This window comes from Microplitis mediator, chromosome 9 (assembly GCF_029852145.1).
Source record: "Microplitis mediator isolate UGA2020A chromosome 9, iyMicMedi2.1, whole genome shotgun sequence".
In the NCBI taxonomy this organism is placed as follows: Eukaryota; Metazoa; Arthropoda; class Insecta; order Hymenoptera; family Braconidae; genus Microplitis; species Microplitis mediator.
The window spans coordinates 5,372,122-5,398,910 of NC_079977.1; the positions used below are offsets into that span (position 1 = coordinate 5,372,122).

The following is a 26,789-nucleotide window of genomic DNA, read 5'->3' on the forward strand; positions in this document are numbered from 1 at the left end:
TACTTTAGTTATTGTTAATATTTATAAATACATTTTTTTATATGTATTCAGAAGTATTAGACTGGAAAAAATTTGCGGAATGTGGATTACATCGGAGTTAATTCAAAGCGAATGATTTTTTATTTATATTTCATCCCATGTGGACTTAAATTAACTCCGTATTCGGAGTAATTTTTTTTTAAACTCCGGAACTTTGAGTTAAGGAATCAATTTGAATTTAAATCCGTATTCCCGCCCTGATTAAACAACTGAATTCGATCGAAGTAAACAGAATTAAATTTTTAGTTCTATTTAATTCAGATAAATTCTGTTAATTCGGTACCTAACTTAAAAATGAATTCTGTATAATTCGGCAGGAAAACCAGAATTTGTCCGAATTAAAACGAATTTAAATAATTCTATTCGGTTTAATTCTGATTAATTCGAAATTAATTCTCCAATTTCTGGTTCTGAATCCGAATTAAACTGAATTAAAACGAATTTGAAATTTTTAAATCGGTTTTACTCTGTTTAATTCAAATTTAAATTTTCAATTCAGTTGAATTCTGTTTTGCAGAATTCGACAGAATATAACAGAATTAAATTTTTAATTCTATTTAATTCAGATAAATTCTGTTAATTCGGTACCTGACTCAAAAATGAATTCTGTTTAATTCGGCAGGAAAACCAGAATTTGTCCGAATTAAAACGAATTTAAATAATTCTATTCGGTTTAATTCTGATTAATTCAAAAATAATTCTCCAATTTCTGGTTCTGAATCCGAATTAAACTGAATTAAAACGAATTTGAAATTTTTAAATCGGTTTTACTCTGTTTAATTCAAATTTAAATTTTCAATTCAGTTGAATTCTGTTTTGCAGAATTCGACAGAATATAACAGAATTAAAATTTTTAATTCGCTCGAATTTAGTTGTTTAATATAATTTTGAATATTTTTTAATTATTTTTAAATCTGAAATTTTTTAATTAAAAATTTATAAAAAAAAATATGATTTGCTATTTTTTTATAATAAATGACTTTATGTCCAATTGATGTATGTATCAATTAATAATCATAAGGAAATACCTGAGACAGCTTTTTTATTCATTAAAAAAAAAAAAATTACACTAATAATTTTCCTATATAAATTTCCTTTAGCATAAATAATAATACTAATTTCCCAGAGTAATGTACTTTTATTATAACCAATAGAAAACTTATATATGTAATTTAAATTTATATCATGGATGTGCATTTATATACGAACTTGTAACTTGAAAACTAACTTACGGTCAAGCTACCGCAAGATGCAGGTTCATTGCTGCTTGAATATAAATAACGTAAGTAAAGATATAACGTGATAGATATATATTGTATATGTACATATATATTTGCCTGACTATATATAAATTTATACTAGTCTATACAACTTTATGGGGGTCTATAATTTTAACGCTTTCACATTCACATATTATATCCTTCTACAAAGTTATTAATTTATAAATCCGCAAATCGAATTGACTTATCTCGAATTATCTGTAGACATTCTTAATAGTCCGGGAAAATTGTGAAATATTTACCGGAGGTATGTATTGATCAGTAGTTACTATATATATATAAATTAAAAATAAGTCAAGGACTAATCCTTGATATATAATAATTTAAAACTCATAGATCATTAAATTTGTTATTATTCATGAGAAACGAAAAAAAAAATTGGAAAATCAAAAAGTGCAAGACTTACTTGCGCATTTGAAAAATGAACTAATTGGCGCCTTTATTTGTAAGAAAATATCAAAATAACAATAATAATTATAAAAATGGCAGCTAAAATTTTTCATGAATCGTCAGTTTTCTGTTTTTTATTTTATTAATTATAAATAAACCAAAAGGATTTGGGTAGTGATTTTTAATAGAGTTATTCTATTGAGGAATTTAAAGAGGGGAGAGGGGAGGCAAAGTGGGCCCCTTAAGGAAAATAATTATAATATCATTAATTTTTTTTACGCGTTTACTTCCTTTTAGACCCTTCATACTTATTTTCACTTCACTATACTGCGTCCATTAGAATTGAAAAATCGAAAATAAGGGGCAGAGTGGGCCCTCCAAAAAATTTTGGATTTGATATTTTTTATTCGTTTCATGTGTGATATTTGCAAATAACTATAAAACAATTGTATTTTAATAATATAAAAAGTCATTTTAATAGTCTGCTGCGATATAACTTTAAAACGTAATTTTATTATCTTTAACTTTCTTAATTAATTATATTTAATGAACAGTTTTGGTGGTCTATTTTAGCCCTCATTATATAAGAAATTTCGTAAGCTTATTATCCGTCTGAATTTATTGGCGTATACAAAATTTTGAGGGGCCCACTTTGCCTTCACATTTTTTGAAGTTTTGAAAATTTTAAGGAGCCCACTTTGCTCCCTTCTCCCCTAATGAAAGATAAAGTAGATCAAAGAGTTGTAAATTTATTACGTTATGTTTACCAACATCTGTGAATACACTGGCGGGTCTGAATTACGGTAAATTACCGAAAATTACGGTAATTATCGAAATTTACGGTATTTGAAATTAAGGTAAAATACAGTAGTGTACCGCAAATTGCAGTATTTTACGGCAAAGCACAGTATTTTACGGTAACATACAGTATTTTGCGGCAATTATGCGGTATTTCACCTAAACGTGCAGATTTGCTGCAAGATTACGGTAGTTTACTGTAAAGTACTGCACTGTGTTACGGTAAAAATCCCAGAAATTGCCGTAATGTAACGTAAATTGTCGTAAAGTACCGTAAAATGTCGCAAATTTACAGTTAAATACGGTATTTTTCGGTAAAGAGACAGTATTTGACTGCAAATTGGCGGTATTTAACCGTAAACGTGCAGATTTACTGCAAGATTACGGTATTTTACTGTGTAAAGTGAAGTATTTTACTGTGTTACGGTAAAAGTTCCAGAAATTACCGTAATGTACCATAAATTACCCTAAAATGTAGCAAATTTACAGTTAAATACGGTATTTTTCGGTAAAGAGACAGTATTTGACTGCAAATTGGCGGTATTTCACCGTAAACGTGCAGATTTACTGCAAGATTACGGTATTTTACTGTGTAAAGTGAAGTATTTTACTGTGTTACGGTAAAAGTTCCAGAAATTACCGTAATGTACCATAAATTACCCTAAAATGTAGCAAATTTACAGTTAAATACGGTATTTTGCGGTTAAGGGACAGTATTTGACCGTAAATTGGCGGTATTTCACCGTAAAAGTACAGATTTACTGCAGAATTACGGTATTTTACTGTGTAAAATATAGTATTTTACTGGGTTATGGTAAAAATGCCAAAAATTGCGGTAAATTGCCACAAATTGAAATTGGGTTCGTTTTATTTATTAATGAACTATCTTTCAAAAGGCACGACTTTAGTTCCAGTTGAGAATATTTGCATGTAATTTTACTGTAGTATTCTGGTAACTCTACAGCTTAAGTACAGTAAATATACATAACTATAGTAAAAAAACTGGCCAATATAATCATGACAATACTAAATTATAACGGTAAATTTACGGCATGTGCATAAATTTCGAATATTTATGGCATTTTTACGGCATTCTGAAAACCACGAGAGGTGTAAATATGATTTTTACTTGAGTGAATCAGCTAAGGTCAAGTAATTGTTAGCAAAACACATCTCATTGCTTCGCAATTGAGTTGTGCAATTAAATGTCTAAAAATTGTTTCTGGATTAATTATTTTTCTATAAATTTAACTCCCGCATCCTTGGGTAGTTGGATAAAATTTTTAACTTCCTGATATATGAAGAGATAAATATAAATAAAAATATATGATATTGAATATCAGATTTTAATAAAAATGTCATCAAGGATTGTAGTATTAGATGTCATTTATTTTTAATCCACTTTGTTACCTTGATGATTTATATAACTTGGAATATATTTATATCTATTTCACATACAATTAACATTTCCGTTATATTTTACTTTCTCTGTAACAAGTATGTGTTGCTGCAGACACTATCGGCTCTTGTTGGAGTGCATTTTTTTATTTTAATTAATCGCTTATTTTATTTTGTCACTATTGTAATTGGAATTATGATTATTATTTGAAGGCTAATTGTTTTTATTCAACTAATTGATAGATGTAAAGATATACTGATGTTAAATATATCAATATTTTGAGAGCAATAACTGAGTAATGAAAATCAACTTATAAATTTTATTTAAAATCGTGTGAACTCGATCCATTCTAGGGTGTGGCTTTCATCAAATATTCCGTAATAGATTTTATATAGACCATTTATGAGATTAGGATTGATTTTAATAAATGACATTTTTTAACTTGACATTTATATTCGGTTACATAAATTTTTTAGTTTCATTTCATTCCGAGCTTATCAATTTTAATATTTAATTTATTTTATTTTTGTTAGTAAATTTATGGTAATTTTTATATCATATTATACTTGGGTAAGAAAAATTGGTTTAGAAAAAAAAGGAGAGTGAAAAACTTCTGATCAATTTTTTTAAACTTTTAAAATATGAGAAAAAAAAATGATTGATGGGAAAATATTTTTTCTTGTAATGTTTTATGCATGGAACAAAAATTAAACGAACGTTTTAACCCTTAGCAGTCACAAGAATTCTGAAGGACCCTGAAGTTTTTAATTTTTAAATATGAAAAAATTTTTGACAAAAAAAAATGGAAAAAATAATTTTTTGGATAAAAATATATGTAACTGGGATTTTAAATATTTCTAACTAAATCTTACGGCAACTTATTGTATAATGAATGTACTTCGACGTATAATCGATGGAAAATTTTGAAATTTAAAAAAATATGTTTATTTTAAGAATTCAAGTTCAAAATTTTCCCGCGGAAATTTGAAAGTTATTGATAAAAAAGTGTGAATGGTTTTTTGTATTTATCTCTGTAAATATTGAATTTTTCGAAAAACTGTATAAGACCTTTTTTATAGAACTTTGAATTCTCTACAAAAAAGGTATCTTATAATTTTTTCTAAAACTGAATAGGTATCGAGATATTTTGAATTTAAAGTTGCTTAGGTCTTCAGGACCTCGCACGGAAAAAATGAATTTTGTCCTGATAACAAAAGACGGGATAACGAAAGATTATGTTATAATGAAAAAACATGATTAGCCACGGTAACAAATTAATTTGTTATAGTAACAAATAAATTTGTGTTGTAATTAATGCCGGCATTTGCTACCGTAAGTAATCTTAGCTTATGATTACAAAAATTTTTGTTAATACTACAAATTCATTCTGTTACTTTAACAAATTAGTTTTTTTATTGGAACACAACAGTTTTGTTACAGTTACATTTCTTGGCCCAACGAAGAATTTGCTAGCATTACAAAAACATTGTGATCCCAACGAATGCTTTGTTCTCAGTATATTAGGGCAGAATTTTGTTACCGTAAGTTATCTTATTTTGTGGTCACAAAAAAATTTTTCCCGTGCGCGAAACCGTTAAAAGTTAAAAATAGTCTGAGCTTTCCTAGACTTTTCATACATAATATATATATATATATATATATATATATATATATATATATATATATAGAACAGAGTCCTTTGTAAATGAATTACATTAAAATAATAGAGATGTTAAAAAAAAAAATTTAGAAATAAATCAAAAATGTTATATTTCTTGTATCCTTTATTTTTTTTTAACAAAAATTCATCTAAATCCAAATAGCAAAACACCAATCAAATTTTTATTAACAATCTATTAAATTAATTACACACAAATTTTGAAAATTTTATACTTCAAACGAAGTACTGCTGAAATCCCACTCTAATAATCACGTGATTTTTATTTTTATTTTTTTTTATCAAGACAAAAAACTTAATTTATTAAAAGTGACAATACAATCAATTATTAAATTAATTTATTATCAATTATCATCATTACTGTTATTATTATAAAACAATAAGTTAATTATTAGATCGACTGATTAATCAAAATTACAGTAATACATTTATAACAATTTGGAAAATGTAATTTATCATGTATCTAGTGACAACTGACATCATATATTTTTAAAATTATATATAATCATTGTTCTTATGAAAACTTTCACACATAAATTGAAATGTATCTCAATAATTGTAAATATTAAATATCAAATTCCGTTTTCCGTAACTTTGAATTTTCCATTTCTTTCTTTTATTTTTTTTTTGTTATTCAAAAATTTTTGTTCTACAGAAAAAAAAGATTTCTTGGTAAAAAAAATTTCTACTCAACCCAAAAAAACTTTTGCATCATGAATTGAAAAGAAAAATTTTCCTCGACGAAAGAAAAAATTATCTTGAGCCAAGAAATCTTTTTTTTCTGTCTATATTATCGAAATAATAAATAAATATAACATTATTTAATGAGTATATTGCATAAATTAATATGATTACTAAAAGAAAGTAATAAAAAGAAAAGAAATTTTTTTTTTACATAACTCAAGAATTTGAATTATTTATAAATTTATATTTCTTTTAATTATGAATTTGTAATGACATCTATCAAAATTAAAAAAAAAAAATAATAATAATTAATAAATATATGTATTATTATTAAGCACATTTTCATATATATTTAAATTTATAATTATTAATTACGATATTAATTTTTACGACATTTTACTTGTAGTTATTAAATATTCGTATAAATAAAAATTTTTTCTAAAAAACTTTAAAAGCATTTGCGCAGTTAAATTTTTTAAACTTTTGTAAAAACTTTTTCTTTTTTGTAAACAAATTTTGAAATTATTTTGAACAAATGGCAAAAATTATTCAAGTAAAATTTGAAAAAAAAAATTAAAATTTTTCATGGAAAAGTAAAAGTACTTCGAAATTTTCAAAAATAAAAAAAAATTTACTTGAAGTTCGCGCCTAAATTTAAAAATTTAAAATCGCAAATGTTTTTATAATTTTATTAGAAGTAATTATCACACTAGGTTATAAATTTTAATTATGTACTGCTGTATGTATGCAATAAAGCGATGGTACAAGCAATTAATTGAATAAAAAATAATTATTTTCATACAGTAAATACGTTAATTGTATGCATTAAATGTGCCTATTAATTTCATTAATTATATATGACACAAAAGTTAGCAGACATTTAACAATTTTTCAATTTTTTCAACAAAAAAAGAAATATTTTGAAAAATTACACGTATAGTTCATCAAATTTTCTACATGTGCATTTTTTCAAATATTTCTTTTTTTTTATTCATCTGTTAAAAAAATTTATTAAAATTTCAAATGTCTGCTAACTTTACTGTCATCAATTATATTTGTTTAGAAATCGATAATTATTATTTTTTATGCACAGGAAAAAAAAGGATTTCTTGGCACAAGAAAATTTTTTTTTTTCAATTCATAATTCAAAAATTTTCTTGGGGCGAGTGAAATTTTTTTACTTCAAGAAATCAATTTTTTCTGTGCATTTTTTCGATTGCTTATTATTATTTGTCTTTTTAAATTTATTATTATTTATTATTTATTATTATCCTGTTATAAGAAATTTAAACAAAAAAAAATAATAATTGAATTATCTATCATGAAATTTTTTTTTATTACTAGTTTTGAAATAAAATTTCATTTCAAAAGTTCTTGTTTCGAAAAAATAAATTTCTATATATCTTTTATTAATAGGGACAAGATTTTTGCCTTAATTTTAAAATGAATGGTTCAAATGTTTGATATTCCGGCGAAAATATTGGTCTTATAAAAAAAGTTTTCAAACAAAAGTTGTAGGAAATTTAATTTTATTAAAAAAATGTCTCTTATGATTTTCTTATACAACCAATATTTTTACCGTAATTTCAAAATTTCGATTCATAATGAATAAATCAAATTTTTATTAATTATGAAAATCTTAATTTTGAAATTACGGCTTCCTTATTAATCCTAAAGAAAAATTATAAGAGACATTGTTTTCAGAAAATTGAATTTTGAACAACTTTTACTTGAAAAATTTTTCTGTACGACCAATATTTTTGCCGTAATATCAAAAAATTGACATCATTGATTATTAATTGTCATATTTTTTAATTAAGAAAAAAATCCTGGCCTTATTTATTAATTGAAAAAAAAAAAAAAAAATGATAGATAACCAAATTACCTTTAAAAAAAATTACACTTTTGTTGATTCATTGATATTGCTTGATATTTACGTTCAATAATTATCGATATATTTTTTTTATTAGAAATTTGAAAACATGAATCGTTTATCGATCAAAAGAAAATATCGATGAATTCTACACTTCAAAAGTATCTAGTAAATTATGTAAATAAAAAGATCATCAGTTTATCTAGAATATAAGTTAGTAAAAAAAAAAAATATTAATAGTGATAATGAAAACTCAATTGCCAATAAATAATTTATTAGATATTTAATTGTAAATTTTTAAATTATTTTTCTCTACAAAACATGAGAAACTTAAAAAAAAAATTCGAATTCCCACTTGAAAGTTTTAATAATAAACAGTAGCGACCATATATATATTCATATAATTATAGATATAATTATATTTGAATTGTAATTATTTTTTCTACTATTCAATTTCAAACATACAAAATGTAAAAGACCCAATTATTGACACTTAATTTTTTTATTATTTTAAAGCTAAAAAAAATGTAACAAAAAACAAGTAAAAAAAACATAAGATTTTAGAAGATGGTCATGAATTGTAGGGAATCTAAATCGATCTATTGATATAAATGTAGATCTTAAATTTTTAAAAATAAGATCTCCTCTGACGTAATCAGATCTTAATTATTTTTCAGTGAATAGAAACTGCAACCAAGAAAAAATAATTTAGATCTGTAAAGATCTGTAAAGATCTATGAAAATGCGAATAGATCTGCCGCTAAAAAGAAGAATAACAAAAAATAAGTAGAAAAAAATAATAAGATCTTAGATCTGGATGAATCTGAGTAAATCTAAATCGATGTATTGACATACAAGTAGATCTTAAATTTAAAAAAGTTCTTCGTTTATCTAATTAGATCTTAATTATTTTTTAGTTATGTCATGTCAGTAATTGGTACATTCAAGCCATCATTCAAATTACTTTATATTCAACACAAAATAGCAAAATTAATACTAAAAATAATTGATAAACTTCTTGTACTGCCAATAACTGGGACTTTTATTCAAATTTATAATTCAAAATAAATAATAAAATCATAGTAGTTCAAGAAAAACTTAAATATATTTATATTTATTTTATTATTTACATACTTTTTATGTTAAATTATAATTATCATACTTAATTAATTTGTCTCATGATTTTGACAATATGAATATTTAAATATAATTTAACACAAAATACCACCTCGGTTAAAAAACAAAACCAAAGACCTTTTTAAATTCATTAAAGTGAACAAATTACTTTTACTTAATTAACTTACTGATAAATTCTTACTCATTTAATTGAATTGATGGATAAAATTTATTTCAAATTGGATCTAGAATTGAAATAAATTTCACCGCATCCACACCTATTTTATAAACATATTTTTACTTATTACAAATATAAAACAAACGTGAAACTAAATTAAAAGAAGAAAAAAAACTACTTGATTGTGATGTCATTTAATAAATAAAAATTAATTAATTATTAGAAAAAAAAGAATTAATTTTATAATTCATTGGAACGTACTGTGACTGGCAGTTATTTTTATTGTTTATAATTAATTAGTAATGGAAATTGATATTCAAATTTTAATAATTCACTGTTATAAATAAATAAAAAAAAAAGTATTATAATTTTATATAGAGTTAAATTGTAAATCGTGTAATTTAATTATTCACTTCTATATAATTTTATATCATTTCAGTTTATTAGATATTTATACGTAATATAATATACAGAAAAAAAGAATTTCTTGGTGCGAAAAATTTTTACTTGAGCCAAGAAATTTTACTTGTCAAGAAATTTTTACCAAAGCCAAGAAAACGTTTACTTAAGCGAAGAAATTTTTATTGAAGCCAAGAAAAATTTTTACTTGAATCAAGAAATTTTTACTGAAGCCAAGAAAATTTTTACTTGAGCCAAGAAATTTTCACTGAAGCCAACAAAATTTTTACTTGAGACAAGAAATTTTACTTGACAAGAAATTTTTACCGAAGCTAAGAAAATGTTTACTTGAGCGAAGAAGTTTTTATTGAAGCCAAGAAAAAATTTTACTTGAGCCAAGAAATTTTTTACTTGAGTCAAAAAAATTTCTCGCATTATGAATTGAAAATGGAAAATTTCTTGAAGCAAAAAGAAATTTCTTGAGCTAAGAATAAATTTATTGTGCCAAGAAATTTTTCTAGGCCTAAGAAAACTTGTATTTTCATTTCAGGATGAAATTATTATTTTTTTTTGTTTATATAGAAGTCGCATTTAAACGACAGGAAAAAATTTTTCTCGTGCCAAGAAATTTTTTTTTTCTGTTCAGAAAATTGAAAAAAAATATCAGAGTCCATTAGGTTATAATTATACGTTAGCGTAATAATAATTAATATTTTTTCCCGATCGTAAGTTGCGATTTTTTTTTTATTTGCATTACAACAAATTTTTAATTATTATTTCAACACTAACTTCACATTACAATTATTAAATTTTATTTTTCTAAAACAAAATTTTAATTGTTTCACGTTTTTATTCTATATTAATTATCATTAATTAATATATTATATCGAGAAGTAAAACGTAGCTCGGTACATATTTTTAATTTATCGCGAGGTACCTGTTTTTATTACGATAATTATTATTATTAGTATCATTATCATTTAATGATTAAATATTAAATAAGTGTCAAAATTTTATTCAAATTTTCAGTTCTTTTTTTTTATCCAACTATTTTTTTGTAATTTCCAATCGACTTTTTTTTATATTTCCATTTATTTTTACTGATCCACAGTTCAAATGACTAGACATGATTTTTTTTTAAATTAATTAAAGTCTAGTTCACATCTTCCATAAGTTTTTTTTTTATTTCATTCGTTAATTAAAATCAGTGCAATTAATTTTCTTAATTAATACTGTAGTCAATAAATGTGTTTTTTTATTATGACAGTTGTATTTACCCGCAAGAAAAAAAAATTGCAGCAGTAAATTAGCAAATAAAATAAAAAATTAAATTTTTAAACTTAAAATAATTTAGGCGCGAAAATAGTTTTTGTATTTAGTTTAAATTTCATTAAACTATGAGCGATCTACTTTCAATTTAAATCTATAACTTCTATAATAAAAAAAAACTCTTTTTTTTTCACACGTCGTTACTATTCAGAATATTGATAGTAAGTATTATTGTAATTATTAATTTTATAATAATTATTATTATTATCAATTAAATTTAAAAGCTACGTAGTGTAATATCGCTTACTTACGACCGGAAATAATAAGTAATTCGATCATGTCAATTAAATATAATTATATTACGCTGGCTCACTTTTTTGTCATTATCTTGAGGTACTCAAGTGCATTTTGAGCTGCTGCTGCTTGAGCATCTTTACTGGTAATACCGCTACCATAACATACTGCTACTGGCAAAGTTGATAATTGCACAAGGCACTGGCATTTACCTGATAACATAAATAAGTAACAATTATTATTATTTTTATAATTATTTATGGAAAGACATCAGTTGCCTAGATTGTTTTTGCTGAATGTATGAATGCCTACAATATTTTCTCGTACATTAAAATTTCTTACTGCTCAGTTGGCCACTAAAATTTATTCTACGGTTCTATTGCCTACGGAAATATTAAATATATAATTTAATTGCATAAAAAAATAATTGCACTGTTCTATTGCCTACAGAAAAATAATTCATGATGTTCAATTGATTGCTATTTAATTGTGTACCCAAATCAAAGAAATACCTAATTAATGTAGACAAGCTTCTGATTTATTTGCTGAGAAAATCTTGTACTTGTTGAGGAGAAATGACCAACATTCAAGATCGATCACTTGATAAAAAAAACGCAGCTGGTCTGAAAAATATCAGAACCTCGGCAGTCTTCACAATAGCAACTGGAAAACTTGACAGAGTTTTCTATCAGAAATTAGTGACCTGATCAGGTGTTTCCCTGCGTCGACTATGAGATTCAACCCAGTGTCTTATTATGGACATGGCGAGTTATACTTTTGTCAAGACTACCGCGGTTCTGATATTTTACAAATCAATCGTCTTTTTTTTATCAAGTGATCGGTTTTGAACGTTGGTCATTTCTCCTCAACAAGTACAAGATTTTCTCAGCAAAATCAGGAGCTTGTCTACATTAATCAGGTATTTCTTTGATTTGGGTCCACAATTAAATAGCAATCAATTGAACATCATGAATTATTTTTCTGTAGGCAATAGAACAGTGCAATTATTTTTTTATGCAATTAAATTATATATTTAATATTTCCGTAGACAATAGAACCGTAGAATAAATTTTACTAGGCAACTGAGCAGTAAGAATTTCCAATGTACGATAAAATATTGTAGACAATCGATGCCTTCCTATTATATATTTATATTTTGTATCTTAAATGGTAATTTTATTAATTAAATTTGCCGCCCGTTTGAGTTTTCCTGAACATGTTCTACTTTGGAGTATTCGGGGCTCTTAGGCAGGCCATTTTTTTGTTCTTCAAAAAGTTTTCTCAATTCTTTTTATCATTTATTCAATAAATTTTTATAATTGTCAATTAAAGAAGAAAATTATTTAATTACTCAAAACAAATAATTTCATAGAATAAATTATGCAATATACGATTTGATTAAAAAAAAAAAAAAATTGATAATGAAAGTCACAGATCAGACGATCTATAACTTGACGTCTCTTTTTACTTTTAGCTGAACCATGAGCATAAGCAAAGTAACCATGGATGCAGTAAAATTAGCGAAACGTACTCTTCGTAATGAGTTGCAAGAGTTAATTAATAAAATTAGTAATGAAGAAAAAATACGACAATCTAATGCCGTTTATAAGAAGGTATATATTTTTTAAAATACATAAATTATTTTATATATTTATTTTGAGGTTATACTTCCACAGAACATATATATATGTATATATTGTACATAATACTCTGCCAAATGAAATCCATATTTTTTTTCGGTCCCATACGAAAATTATATTGAGTGTAACAAAAAAAATTGGGTCTCAAGTTGGGCCTTCAAATTCAAATACAAAACGCGCGCTCATTTAAATAAAAGTTCCCATTTAAATAACATGGGAAACATTTTTTTTAACTTTGAAATTTTATAACTCGGTGACAGATCAATAAATTTAAACGACCATAACATATTTTTGTAGAGAATCGAACGCTCTACAAAAAAGGTCTCTTATAATTTTTTGATAAATCCCCCCGTTCAAAAGTTACTTTTTTACGAAAATTTCAGTTTTTTTCCCAAATAATTAATTTGTAAAACCTGTAATTTTTTAACTGAGATTAAAAAATTATTAAATGACATATTTTGATTGCAAAAAAAATAATCTACAAGAAAGGTCCTGTGACATTTTGCGACCCGACTGATAGTTTTGCTGGAAAAGTCAAAAAAACGATAAATTTGCCATAAATTTGAATTTACGCTTAAATAACTTTTGAACGGTTAGATTTATCAAAAAATTATAAGAGACCTTTTTTGTAGAGCATTTAATTCTCTACAAAAATATGTTATGGTCGTTTCAATTTATTGATCCGTTAACGAGTTATAAAATTTCAAAGTTAAAAAAAATTTTCCCCATGTTATTTAAATGGGAAATTTTATTTAAACGAGCGCGCGTTTTTTATTTGAGTTTGAGCCCAACTTGGTACCCAATTTTTAATGTTACATTCAACGAAGTTTTCGTATGGACCGAAAAAAAATATCCGCCTTATTTGGCACAGTCTAATATATATATTTTATATAAATTCCTTTTTTTTTAGTTAATTAATACTCCGGAATTTAAAGTAAGTGAAAAAATATCAGTCTACTTAAGTACTGAAAATGAAATAAACACAGTACCAATTTTGGAGTATTTATTTAAAAACAATAAGCAAGTTTTCGTACCTAAATATCAAGGCAAAAATATGATGATGGTAAAATTATATTCAATGGATGATTACCATAAATTACCTCTTACTAAATGGAATATCAAACAACCCGCTAATGATGACAATACACGAGAAGACTGTTTTGAAACAGGTATTTTTAAAATTCAATGACTAATTTTTTTTTTTTTTATGATAGATAAATTTTTTAATTAATTTTTTTGCTGTAAAGGTGGACTAGATTTAATAATTTTACCTGGTGTTGCATTCACAAATACGGGTAAGTTATAAAACCGTAATAAAAAAAAAATACTACTGTTTTGTGAACCAAAAAGTTGTAAAATTATTTTGTATTTCATTATGATAATTAACAGGAAAGAGATTAGGCCACGGGATGGGATATTATGATAAATTCATCGAGAGCTGCATTAAATCACAACAAAAGAAACCATTTTTAGTTGCGGTGGCTTTTAATGAACAAATTAAAACAGACATTCCTACTACTGATAAAGATATGAATCTCGATATGGTGATAACAGAAAAGTCAACATGAAAATTTTTCAAACATTAACCCGGGAAAAATAAGTTATTGAAAAAAGGCTGACTACTTTAAACTTCAAAACGTGACACGAGGAACTTTTTTTTTTTTTTTAAGTTAACGGAAAATTTAATATTTTGAATTTTTTTTCTACAAATCAATTACAAAAAAAAAAAAAAAAAAAAAAAAAAAAAAAAAAAATATGCCCGTGTAAAAAAATAATAAAACTATAGGTGCAATTTTTCGAAATATTTTTATTTTCAATTTACGGTTTTGAAAAAAAAAGTCAAAAAATTATTAGACGTCTGCTAACCAGTATCATAACTTCATACTATTAAAAATGATACTGAAAGTCGCAGAAAAAAAACATTTTTTTTTTTTAAATTAACACCTAAAATACTTGTAGAAAAAATTTCTGTGCATATCCGAAAAATTTTATTTTACGTATAAGTTATTTATAAAAGAAAAAAAATTTTCTGATGTCTGCTACTTTCACTATCATTATCAAAATATGTTCAATAAAAAAAAAAAAGATTCGGAAATAGTTAAAAAAACAGTTTTTTCTGAGGGTATTTACTGAAAAAAACTATGAAACCTGGAAATTTGAATGGATAGTTAAAAAAAGTTTAAAAAAGAATCTAAAGACGTTCATTTATCGGAATCCATGACAACAGATCCTCGATGATCCCACAGATTAGATTCAAGTGACAATTGATCTTTTAATTCATCAGTTTCGTCAAGATTTTCATAACTTTCATTATCATCTTCAAAACCTTTGTCTTCATTATTTTCAACCGAATGTCGATGGGATCAATTTGTAGGAATCACTTGTGGTATAAAATTTTTTGAATCAGTTGACGGCACACCCATTTATCGTAATAAATCAATTATTATTTTTTTTGTATTTTCCGAAATTCAAAGATCGTTTAAAAAAAGTTCGTTAATGTGTCACGTTTTGGTTTATAATTTTCAATGCTTTATATTAATAATAATATAAATTAATAAAACTTACCGCTGATGGATTTTTCTTCAATATCAACATACGTTACTTCAAATAATTGTTCCGATGCTATTTCTTGTAAAAATTGTACCAAGTTAATCACACCATCATTCAAACATGTATTCTGAAAATAAAAAAAAATAATTTGAAATTTAAATATTAAATTTTTTAAAATTTATCCCGCCCTTTTTTAAACTATAACTCATTACTTGTCCAATTATTATTGTATTGATAAATGTCTCAAAGGATGATAATTATTTAGTGTACTGTCTGTACTTAAAGTCTTTAATAATTAAAATTATTTATTTCCAAACCTGTAACTCCGATAATTTAACGCCCGTGGAAGACTTGAGGTTCTTGTGAAATTGGGAAACTTTATGACTGTGAGGAGTGGTGAGTGTCGAAATTTTGCTATCTTTTAGTGTCGTATAGCGAGCAGCCAAGTTAATATTCCTCTCGACAATCTATGACGGATAAGTTTTTTATTTTAAATATCAATAAATCTATTGTTTATATTATTTTTTTTATTAAAACATTTCTAAATGAAGTGGAGAAACGATAGAAATAATGAAAATATTAAATAGAAAATAGAATAAAAGACATTCCGTTATAGATTTTGGAGGATGGAAAACTTTGTTAGTTTTTTTTTAGTTGATTATTGTTTATTGGTAGATTAAGTTTTAGTTTTATAGATAAAGTAGCAAAACATCACCTCCACTTCACTTGTCACACATTTTCACATTCAACTTTTTCTTATGAATAAATACTTTAATTTAAATAATTTGTCAAATAAATGTCTCAATATTTAAGTAATTCTTTAATAAAATTACTTAAGTATTTTTAAATAGGAAGGCATCGCCTAGAATATTTTTTCGTACATTATAATTTCTAACTGTTTGTTGCCTACTAAAATTTATATTCTACGGTTCTATTGCCTACGTAAATATTAAATATATAATTTAATTGCATAAAAAAATAATTGCACTGTTCTATTGCCTACGGAAAAATAATTCATGATGTTCAATTGATTGCTATTTAATTGTGAACCCAAATCAAAGAAATACCTAATTAATGTAGACAAGCTCCTGATTTTGCTGAGAAAATCTTGTACTTGTTGAGGAGAAATGACCAACGTTCAAGACCGATCACTTGATAAAAAAAAGACGATTGATCTGTAAAATATCAGAACCGCGGTAGTCTTGACAAAAGTATAACTCGTCATGTCCATAATAAGACACTGGGTTGAATCTCATAGTCGACGCAGGGAATCACCTGATCAGGTCACTAATTTCTGATAGAAAACTCTGTCAAGTTTTCCAGTTGCTATTGTGAAGACTACCGAGGTTCTGATATTTTTCAGACCAGCTGCGTTTTTTTTATCAAGTGATTGGTCTGAACGTTGGTCATTTCTCCTCAACAAGTACAAGATTTTCTCAGCAAAATCAGGAGCTTGTCTACATTAATTAGGTATTTCTTTGATTTGGGTACACAATTAAATAGCAATCAATTGAACATCATGAATTATTTTTCTGTAGGCAATAGAACAGTGCAATTATTTTTTTATGCAATTAAATTATATATTTAATATTTCCGTAGGCAATAGAACCATAGAATAAATTTTAGTAGGCAACTAAGCAGTAAGAAATTATAATGTACGAGAAAATATTGTAGGCATTCATACATTCAGCAAAAAAAATCTAGACGACCGATGCCATCCCTTTTAAATAAGAAAAAAAATTGTCAATTTTTACAAAATCCATGGAATCCGTTTTTAATTTAACCAAGACATTTATTCTTTTAATTAATTTAAATTAAAAAAATCAAATAAATATAATAAATTTACCTCATCATCATCAAGGCCACCCCCTGGGTTGGCCTCATCAGTGGCGTCACGTAAAGCCTGCCACATTTTATGAGCTGCTTGACGCTTAGCTAATTTCTTGCTTTTTCCCAGTCCAACTTGTCTGTACTTCAACATTGAACACACAATAGTAAATTGGCGTTCATGTGGGAGACCTGTTTCGCCTTCCATTGTATATTTCGGTGGTGGCCAGTGACGGGACATACACATTTCTTGCAGTGATCCAATTGGATTATTTACTACTTTTTCATCACCATAAGTACCCTCTGCATCTGGTTGAGAATTTTGTAAGCTGGAAAAGAAATAAAATATATACATATTTATTGTGATTATAAAATTAAAAATTTTTAGTGTCAAGTAAATTAAATTTTCTTCTTCATTTAATTCGCATGTTGAATTTAATTAAATGAAAAATTTTAAATTAAGTATTCAACTGTTGAATAAAAAACATGTGGTCAAGTAAAATTTTTTACTCAATGGCAATTTAAAAAATTCTACCAGACATCTCTATAGTAATAATTTATTTAAATTATAAGTAAATTTTGAGTAGACATAATAAATAAATATAAACAAACTTACTCATTGATGTTATTGATTTGTGTATCAGTGGCCAAATCACCAGAACTGACTCCGATTAATTTATCTAGCACAGCTTTGGCCGCTCCGTGTTTAGCATCTTTTTTGGACCTACCGGTCCCCATAGCTGAAACAATTGGATCTGCTTCAATAATCTAATTGTTCATGGATAAAATAATATTACGAATAGTGAAAATTCATACCCAAGTCACAATTTTAAATTAATTAAAAATTTTAATGAACTCACTTACATTCAACATACCATCGCATTCTTATTTGTCATAATTTCATTTCGAAAATATTGTTTCTTTTAATTCACATTAAGGTAAGAGACCCCAGTACCTGATAAGGGAACTAGTACCCAATCAGGGAACTAAGACCCGATCACTCATGTATTTGTATATCGATGTGTACTAAATTTTTCCAAATATAAATAAACATATCAGAAACCCAGTACCCGATCAGAGAACTAGTACCAGGACAGGAAAGTAGTACTTGGTCAGGGAACTAGTACCTAGTCAGAGAATTAGTAATCGGTCAGGAAACTAGTACCTGTTCAGGGAACTAATACCTGGTCAGGAAAGTAGTATCTGGTTAGGAAACTAGTAATCGGTCAGAGAACTAGTACTCGGTCAAGCAACTAGTAGGGGATGATCGGGACCCTTCGTATGCGGGGTACATTCGTACAGTAATTATAAAATACGAACGAAAGTTTGTGCTAACATGAGTGTTCATGTGTGAGTAAGTTGAGTAGTTGCCATGATCTTTATGTAGTTTCATGTCATTGGCTGCAGTGAGAGTGAAGTTTACATTTGATAAGCAATTTTTTCATCAATTTTTCCAGTTATGTTTACACTAGTTATATTATGCTTTTCTAAACTATATGTTCTCAGAATCAAAGATTTACCCCTAAGTCATGATTTCAATAATAAATTTCTCCAGTTTGCATATCAATATAATTAGAGATTATGTTTTATTGTTGTTTGGCTAATAGGGCACATTCGGACCGAAACAAGAGGAGCAAATTCATACACGTAATTTTTGTTGACCAAAAAAAAAAGTTATTAAATTTTTCTGTTTTATCCCCCGAGGGCACTGAAGACTATTAATATATGATTGATCTCTTAATTTTATAATTTGTTTATCAAGTAGAATTAATAGCTCATGAATGAGTACGAATTGTTTATTGTTTTAAAAAAAGTTAACTTTCGTAGACTATAAGAGCAGTCATTTAATTTTCACTAAATTTGTGTATTAGCTTTATCATCAAATAAATGTTTTTGAGTTTATTTGCAGTTTTAATTTATTCTACGATACTATTCCAGTCTCTGAAAGTACCCCCGATGCTGTATGAAAGTACCCCATACGGGGGAACATTCATACGAATTCCAGATTAACTTCAAGTTATTATTAAACAATAAATATAAGATATAATCAACTGATAATTTTTTTACATTAATCTTAGATACATATACCATAGATAAATACAATCGTTTACATTCTCGATAAAATAAACCTGCTTAAGGAACTAGTACCTGGTCAGAGAACTAGTACCTGCTTAGGGAACTAGTATCCGATCACTCATGTATTTGTAAATCTGTATTTACTAAATTTTACTAAATATAGACACATAGTTAGAAATTTTGTGTGAAATTCAACACAAATCGCCTGTTGCAAACAGTCTACACAAATTTTTGTGTTAATTCAACACATTGCGTTTGTGTTGGTCTTTAACACAAATTTTATATTAAATAATTGAACACAGAAAATCTGTTATTTTGACAGAAAATTTGGGTAAATTTAACAGACTTTTCGTGTTAACATTAACTAATAAATATAAGCACACAACCTAACCAACTCAAGTATACTGATCTACCCTTAGTACAACTTATGGCAACTTAGCAAACAATTAGTTCGATTTTCTGTGGTTTTTCTAAAAAACGGAGCTACGAATTATCCTCCCGTAAAATGAGAATAAAAAAATCATTGAACCTGATCATAAAAATATTAAAGTTATCTATGATTAAATTTCATTGTAAATCAATTATAATCCAAGTTTCCTTGCAGACAATGCTGCTACAATGCTTTGCTTGGTTATAGTAATGAAAAAACGCGCGGGAGTGTTTTGCTAAACAACACAAATTTTGTGTTAATTTTCGAATAACACAAGAAATGTCTTACATTACAGATTTTCTAATCATGTAACATAAAAAGTCAGTTCAAGTAAAATAACACAAACGTTTGTGTTGAATTAACAGATTTCTGTGTTGAGAATCAACTCAAAAAATTTTTTAACACAAATACACAAAATTTCAAACTGTGTACCTGGTCGAGGAATTAGTACCCAGTCAGGGGACTAGTACCTGCTTAGGGAACTAGTATCCAATCACTCATGTATTTGTAAATTTGTATTTACTAAATTTTACTAAATATAGACATACAAATACATGTAGTGATCGTGTACTAGGCCTGGATCAGGTACTAGGTCTTCTACCTTAGATATGTAATTGTAATTTTTTTTTTTGGTCAAGAATAATGAAATCAGAGCAATAAAAACAATAAACCCGGTCATCATAACATTCAGTTATAAAACAATAACTTGAATATACGAACCAACGACATCAGCAACGGTTACCCGATAACGAAATGTCGGTTCATGAACAGCTCCTTCTATCTGTACAAGTTCATATTTTGGAGTTGTACCACGTCGTGATAACAATTCTTGAAGTACAGAGACTGGTGTTTTAGACGGTAACGATTTCATTTCTAGTCTTGCTGCTTCATACAATGGTAGAGCTTCAGACATCAATGCATGCATGGTAACTCTTGCTCTACCTCGACGGTGAGAATTATTTGATGAATGATTTAAAACAGGTCCACTACCACCACCACCGCCGCCACCACCACCACCACCACCACCATTACCTGGACCAACTGGACCCCCAGCAACTCCTATCACCACGTTACCAATTTGCTGACCGTGTCGCATCTCTTCCATGATTTCTGACAATAATCAAATCATTAATAAAACAATATAATTATTTTAATTAAATTAATTAATTTTACTTATAAATTTAACTTGGATTCAAAAAATTTCATAGCAACAAACAAATAATTTTTTTTATTAATGACAATAAATAATTAATTATGAGTGAATCGATTATTAAAAATCGATTTTATATATTTTAATAAAATGAATAAAATTTTGATATTTTTTTAAAAATTTTATATGTAATGAAAAATATATATTTATATATTTATTGATAACGATGGAATAATTAATTAGTTTTTTAAGGAAAATTGTGATACTGGTTGGAGTTAATTATGTGGTATATATATATGTGTATATATGTATATATATATATAGATATATAGAGTTGGGAGAACCCGGTGAACTATAAGCGATACAATGTCTATTTAAAATAAACTTGAATACTTACGATTAGGATTACAAATAATAAATAATTTATTATTTAATGTGTAAGCCAATTTCTATACGAAAAGCGAATCCTGCTTTTTGTGATTGATCCAAATCTCACAAAAAGCTTGATCCGTTTGACGACAGAAAAATTGGATTTTGTTCTTGCCTACTCGAGAATCCTTTCGCTGGTGCTGGAGCTTTTGATGTGCATACGTCACTTTTGTATGTATGTATGTGATATATGGTGTATATGTGTGTGTACACATATTTTTTAATACACTATATATGTAATATAGTATGAGTATGGTGTAGAAGCGCATGCGTGACTTTATTTGTTCGGTGTTCCGCTTGTTCGAGATCGCGGAATGCCGGGTTTGGGTTTGAATTTTTTAAAATGAGGAATGCGGAAAAATGGCGGTAAAATATTAAATTTGAAAATAATTTGTGAGCGATGACGACAATTCGTAGTGAATAAATTTAATAATCTAGATCGGGAGCTCGGTTTTGAAAGTATACATTTTTTTATGAAACGGAAGTTGGCCGGCATCTGATAATTTTTTGATTTTTTTAAAGCAATAATTCATTAAAAAAAAATCATTTGAAAAAATTGCACTTGTAGTCTTTTAAATTTTCTACATGTGCATATTTTTAGTTTTTTTTTTTTTTCTAATTCTCCGGTTAAAAAAAATCCGAAAATTTCCGATTGTCTGTTTACTTCTGGATCATATTTTTTTCCTTTACTTTCATGTGCTTGCGTTATTCCAGAAGACTTCTCTGAATCCTAGAGGAATCCAATAAAAAATCTAGATACACAATTGAAAATTTTGTGTTCTTTCCTGGTGGAAATTTTTCGGAATTTTCTCTGAAAAACTCAGTTCTAAAGTTCTAAAGACTTTTTCAGAGTTATTCAGAGAAAAGTCTGAAAAATTTCCACCAGGGTTGTGTACAAAAATTCAATGGTTAAATATTTTGTGTCAATTATTGGACACTATCAAGTGTAAATGTAACCAAAGATGAATGTGTTATCTAATCTCATCAAGTTTTAAACCTGTATTATTGTTTGACACAAGTACGGGAGAGTGAGGCAAAATGGGCCCTTTAAGAAATGAGGACTCATATGTAATATAAATGCCAGCCCATTTTGCCCCACTTTCCCCTATAATGTTTTAAATTAACACAAACAATCGACTGGACTGTTTGGGACATGTGATTTGTGTATGATACTGAAGTTAGCCGACGTCTAATAATTTTTGAAATTTATTTGAACCGATAAATATTAAAAACAAAATATTTGAAAAAATTGCACTTATAGTTTTTTAAATTTTCTACATGTGCATATTTTTAGATTTTTTTTTTTTGTAATTTATTTGTTGCAAAAAAAATCCGAAAATATTGAATTGTCGGCTATCTTCACACGGAAAAAGAAAATAGGTGCTGCAACAGGACACAGTCCTGTAGGAGCAACAGGATAAAATCCTTTTGCAGCAACAGGATTTTCATGTGACAGCAACAGGATAAATTTGAAAAAAATTCAAAGTTTGGAAAAAATAAAAATTTGTTTTCGAAGTTGATTTTTTTTGTAAATTGAAATTTTTTTCAAATTTTTAAATTCCATTATACGGACAAAAAAATTAGTATATAAAACTTGTTCCTTATCCTATATATTCTACAGGAAAAATCCTGTTGCTCCCACAGAACTGCATCCTGTTGCAGCATCTATTTTTTTTTCCGTGCAGGATCATGATTTGTGTTTAAATTTTTTTTTTCTTTCGTATTTCTTAATGGATTTCGAGTCTGTTTCGACACACACTAGTCATCATTCTGAAAACCCTGGTGGAAATTTTTCAGACTTTTCTCTGAAAAACTCTGAAAAAGTCTTTAGAACTTTAGAACCGAATTTTTCGGAGAAAATTACCAAAAATTTCCACCAGGGATTAGTCAGAATAGCTTCCTAGGACCTCAAAACATCGACATCTGATGAAATTACAATTTTCAAAAATCGGGGTGAAAACAATAACCCCGAAATTTTCTAAAATCATCGATTTTCTTAGCGGGAAGTTCAAAATTCAATTTAATCAAATTTATTTAATATCCAGAAATTTTTTATTTTTCACCTTTTTTTCGTAGTACTCCATTTTGACCGCAAAAATAAAAAATTTTTCTGTTTACTTTGAATATCATAAAAAAAAATTAATTAACGTATTTGAGTCCTCGAACTTAATACTTTCTTAAGAACTCCATTTTCCCCCTCCCTCCCCTATCTTTTATTGAATAATACATTTTTTTAAAATCTTAGTTTGCTTGCTTTAAAATACTGTCTAGATAAACAATTGGGCGCTTCTTTGATGGACATTTATCCGTTTGTCGGTTTATACCGCTTCCAACACAATGAACAAGATTGAATTGTTTGTCAAAACATAATTCAATTCCAGACAAATAAAATTCTTCTGTATCCTACGAGAAATTAAGTAAATTAAAAATAATAATCATCAGCTATGAAAAAAATTAATTAATTAAAATTTTAACTTACGTGATTTACAATACACGTTAGTTGAACTTTGTTATTGAAATTTTTGAAAAATGCAGCTCCAAATGATTTTTTACGATAGCTATGCCCCGGATTAATGGTATTATTAGAAAGTATGCGTTCTATATTAAATTTATCAAACAGCTCAAGAGATTTATTAAAGTAATTAAATTGGTTGTTTATTTCATTAATTGCCGTCCCACATGTACCATATTTCGTCCATTGATGGCTCAAATAAGAATGATTACGGTGACTATTAACAAGACTGTCGATCCATTTGGTCTCCAAATCTTTCATGATTGGTGATAATTTTAGTAGATCAAATTCCATTGAGCAATTACAAAATGCCGGGCCTGGGTAATGCTGCAATGAAGGCTTTAGTCCGCTAATGAGCCATTTTTTTTCATTGCACAAATTACTTGTATAATTTTTATAACGTTTTTGCAACTGATAACAAATTGTTGGAGACCATTTTTGACTTAATACCAATATATCGATATCATTAATAGGCTTATTAGTTGAATTATTATTATTTTCACAGGGATTAGGATGTTCTGTCGACTTTTTGGAACTAGGACAAAAAATCGTAATTATGCCATAATTATAAAGAATAATAAATAATAAAAATTCTTTTACCTGTCCGAAAATTCCCATAGAATCCAATCAAATGCGACAAAAACTGCATAGAAATAAATACAGTCTATAGGATTCTATGAGGTTTTTGTCGCAGTTGAGTGGATTCTATATGATACTGAAATTAGCAGACGTCTAGGAATTTTTGGATTTTCTTTTAGACGGTAAATTTGAAAAAATTGCACATATTGTTTTTTAAATTTTCTACATGTGCATATTTTTAATTTTTTATTTTTTTGTGATTAATTTGCTAAAAAAAAATCCGAAAATTTTTAATTGTCTGCTAACTTCAGGATAATGATTCTATGGGAATTTTTGGATAGGGCTGAAACATCTATTTAGTCTTCATGACAATAAAGTTAGCAGACATTTAACGATATTTGGATATTTTTAACAAAAAAATAAATTTTAAAAAACATTTTGAAAAATTACACGTATAGTTTATCAAATTTTCTACGCGTGCATTTTTTAAGAAATATTTTTTTTTTATTATTTTTATTATTATTATACAATTAGTCTTCAATAAAAAAAATAACAATAATTTAATTTTTGTTAATTGGATTTTTTAATTAAAAATTGTAAAAATTATTACATACCCATCAGCACTTGATAACACAACTATTAATATAAAAATATAAACAAAACTTTTAAAATTCATCATTGGCTTTTAATAAATCGTTACAGTGAATTTCGATAGACTAAAAATTTTTAAAAACCCACACGAAAAAATATACATCCAAGAATGATGTTGATGAGTGCAAGTGCGTACAAATTTCGTTAATGGTATAAATTTTGAAAAAAAAAAGGCAAACTGAATTTTTCGATCGTAAAGCACACTCTAATGCTTCGCATTAAGAGTCACGCAATAGTTTTACGGAAATTTACGGAAATTGAAAGTATTACGGAAATGAAAAAACCGGAAGTTAATTTAAAAAATGACTTTTATGTTTTAATTTAATTATGATGATATACAATAAATTAATACAATAATAACCTTGAACTATACATTTAAATATTTACGTATAAAAAAAACCTTGAAAGGAATTGTTATTGTTAACTATAATTACTGAGTATTTATGTATGAATGACTTCAATTAATTGTCGAAAATATTTAAATGTAATGTTTGTTAAACGCTTATGTGCTTAAAAACAAGTTGATAATAAATATAAACTGATCAATTAATTTTTTTTCTAGAAGCTTTAAATGCGAGACCAATTTTTACAAACTATATTACAGATAGAACTTTAACAATAAGTTACATCTGTAACAATTAAAAATATATATACAATTAAGTAGCTTTTAAACACTGTTGTTTTTAAAAAATAATATCAAATAAGTAAACATCTTATTAAGTTTTAATATTGTATAATGTCTAGCATTAGTCTAAACACTAGTAACACGTGTTTAAGCAAGATTCTGGAGTAAGTATCTTGAGCAGGACACATAGATGCTACACGGAAAGAAAATTATGGAAACGGTTCCCATAATTCTATAAAATTTGTTCCTATACCAACATAGGAATTACGACCATAAATTATGGGAACAGTTCCTATAATTATAGGAATGTTTCCCATAATTATAGGAACAGTTCCTATGATTATGGGAATGTTGCCCATAACGTTATAGGAATGGTTCCTATAATTTAGAGGAATTGTTCTTATGATATGGGAATAGTTCCCATAAATTATAGAAACCATTCCCATAACGTTATAGGAATAGTTCCTATTCCCATAATATTATAGGAATGCCTTCCATAATGCTATTGGAATAGATCCTATACCATGATGGGAATGGTTTCCATACTATCATGAAAAAATTAATTTAAAGACAAATATGGTAATCACTTCTACAATACACAGAAATATTATTAAATATAAAAACAAGCAATTCAAACATTAAAAAAAATTCGTATTTGGCAAAAACATTAAAATTTTTAACAAAAAATTGTTTTTTTAACAAATTTAGCGTTGAAGAAGCTTTATTTGAATCTCTTCATATCATGAGGAAATTTCTACACTGCAAAAAAAAATGTTTATGATATTATGGGAATGGTTCCCAAAACATTATGGGAATAGTTCCCATAATATCATAGGAATCGTTCGATCCCATATCACTATTGAAATAGTCCCCATAATAGTATGGGAACGATTCCCGTACCATTATGGGAATGGTTCCCATAA

At 26.7% G+C, this 26,789-nt stretch overlaps 3 protein-coding genes across 10 annotated transcripts; 1 reads left to right on the top strand and 2 right to left on the bottom strand.

Moving 5' to 3' along the window:
• The first annotated feature begins 1,547 nt into the window (after positions 1-1,547).
• On the top strand, positions 1,548-15,734 carry LOC130675235 (5-formyltetrahydrofolate cyclo-ligase). Of its 2 annotated transcripts, none has more exons than XM_057480808.1 (5): positions 1,548-1,566; positions 12,872-13,010; positions 13,948-14,206; positions 14,285-14,332; positions 14,427-15,734. In XM_057480808.1, exons 2-5 carry the CDS (start codon positions 12,879-12,881, stop codon positions 14,603-14,605), a joined length of 618 nt encoding a protein of 205 aa, XP_057336791.1. In that variant the 5' UTR covers positions 1,548-1,566; positions 12,872-12,878; the 3' UTR covers positions 14,606-15,734. The 2 variants fall into 2 exon arrangements, with proteins under 2 accessions (XP_057336791.1, XP_057336790.1); XM_057480807.1 differs by lacking the exon at positions 1,548-1,566 and adding an exon at positions 11,194-11,324.
• Positions 8,496-21,677, bottom strand: LOC130675231 (interferon-inducible double-stranded RNA-dependent protein kinase activator A homolog). 7 transcript variants are annotated; one of them, XM_057480799.1, is made up of 8 exons: positions 21,468-21,675; positions 20,953-21,030; positions 20,641-20,858; positions 18,031-18,169; positions 17,434-17,743; positions 15,905-16,054; positions 15,603-15,714; positions 8,504-11,609 (listed from the first exon to the last, which is right to left on the bottom strand). In XM_057480799.1, exons 3-8 carry the CDS (start codon positions 20,843-20,845, stop codon positions 11,473-11,475), a joined length of 1,053 nt encoding a protein of 350 aa, XP_057336782.1. In that variant the 5' UTR covers positions 20,846-20,858; positions 20,953-21,030; positions 21,468-21,675; the 3' UTR covers positions 8,504-11,472. The 7 variants fall into 7 exon arrangements, with proteins under 7 accessions (XP_057336787.1, XP_057336786.1, XP_057336785.1 ...); XM_057480804.1 differs by lacking the exon at positions 15,905-16,054 and having other exon boundaries at positions 8,496-11,609; positions 18,031-18,154; positions 21,468-21,677; XM_057480802.1 differs by lacking the exon at positions 20,641-20,858 and having other exon boundaries at positions 8,502-11,609; positions 18,031-18,154.
• Positions 21,678-23,565: 1,888 nt separating this feature from the next.
• Positions 23,566-25,411, bottom strand: LOC130675233 (ribonuclease Oy-like). The gene is made up of 3 exons (XM_057480806.1): positions 25,205-25,411; positions 23,979-24,546; positions 23,566-23,902 (listed from the first exon to the last, which is right to left on the bottom strand). The coding sequence occupies exons 1-3, from the start codon at positions 25,267-25,269 to the stop codon at positions 23,741-23,743; spliced, it is 795 nt and encodes a 264-aa protein (XP_057336789.1). The 5' UTR covers positions 25,270-25,411; the 3' UTR covers positions 23,566-23,740.
• Positions 25,412-26,789: the final 1,378 nt, after the last annotated feature.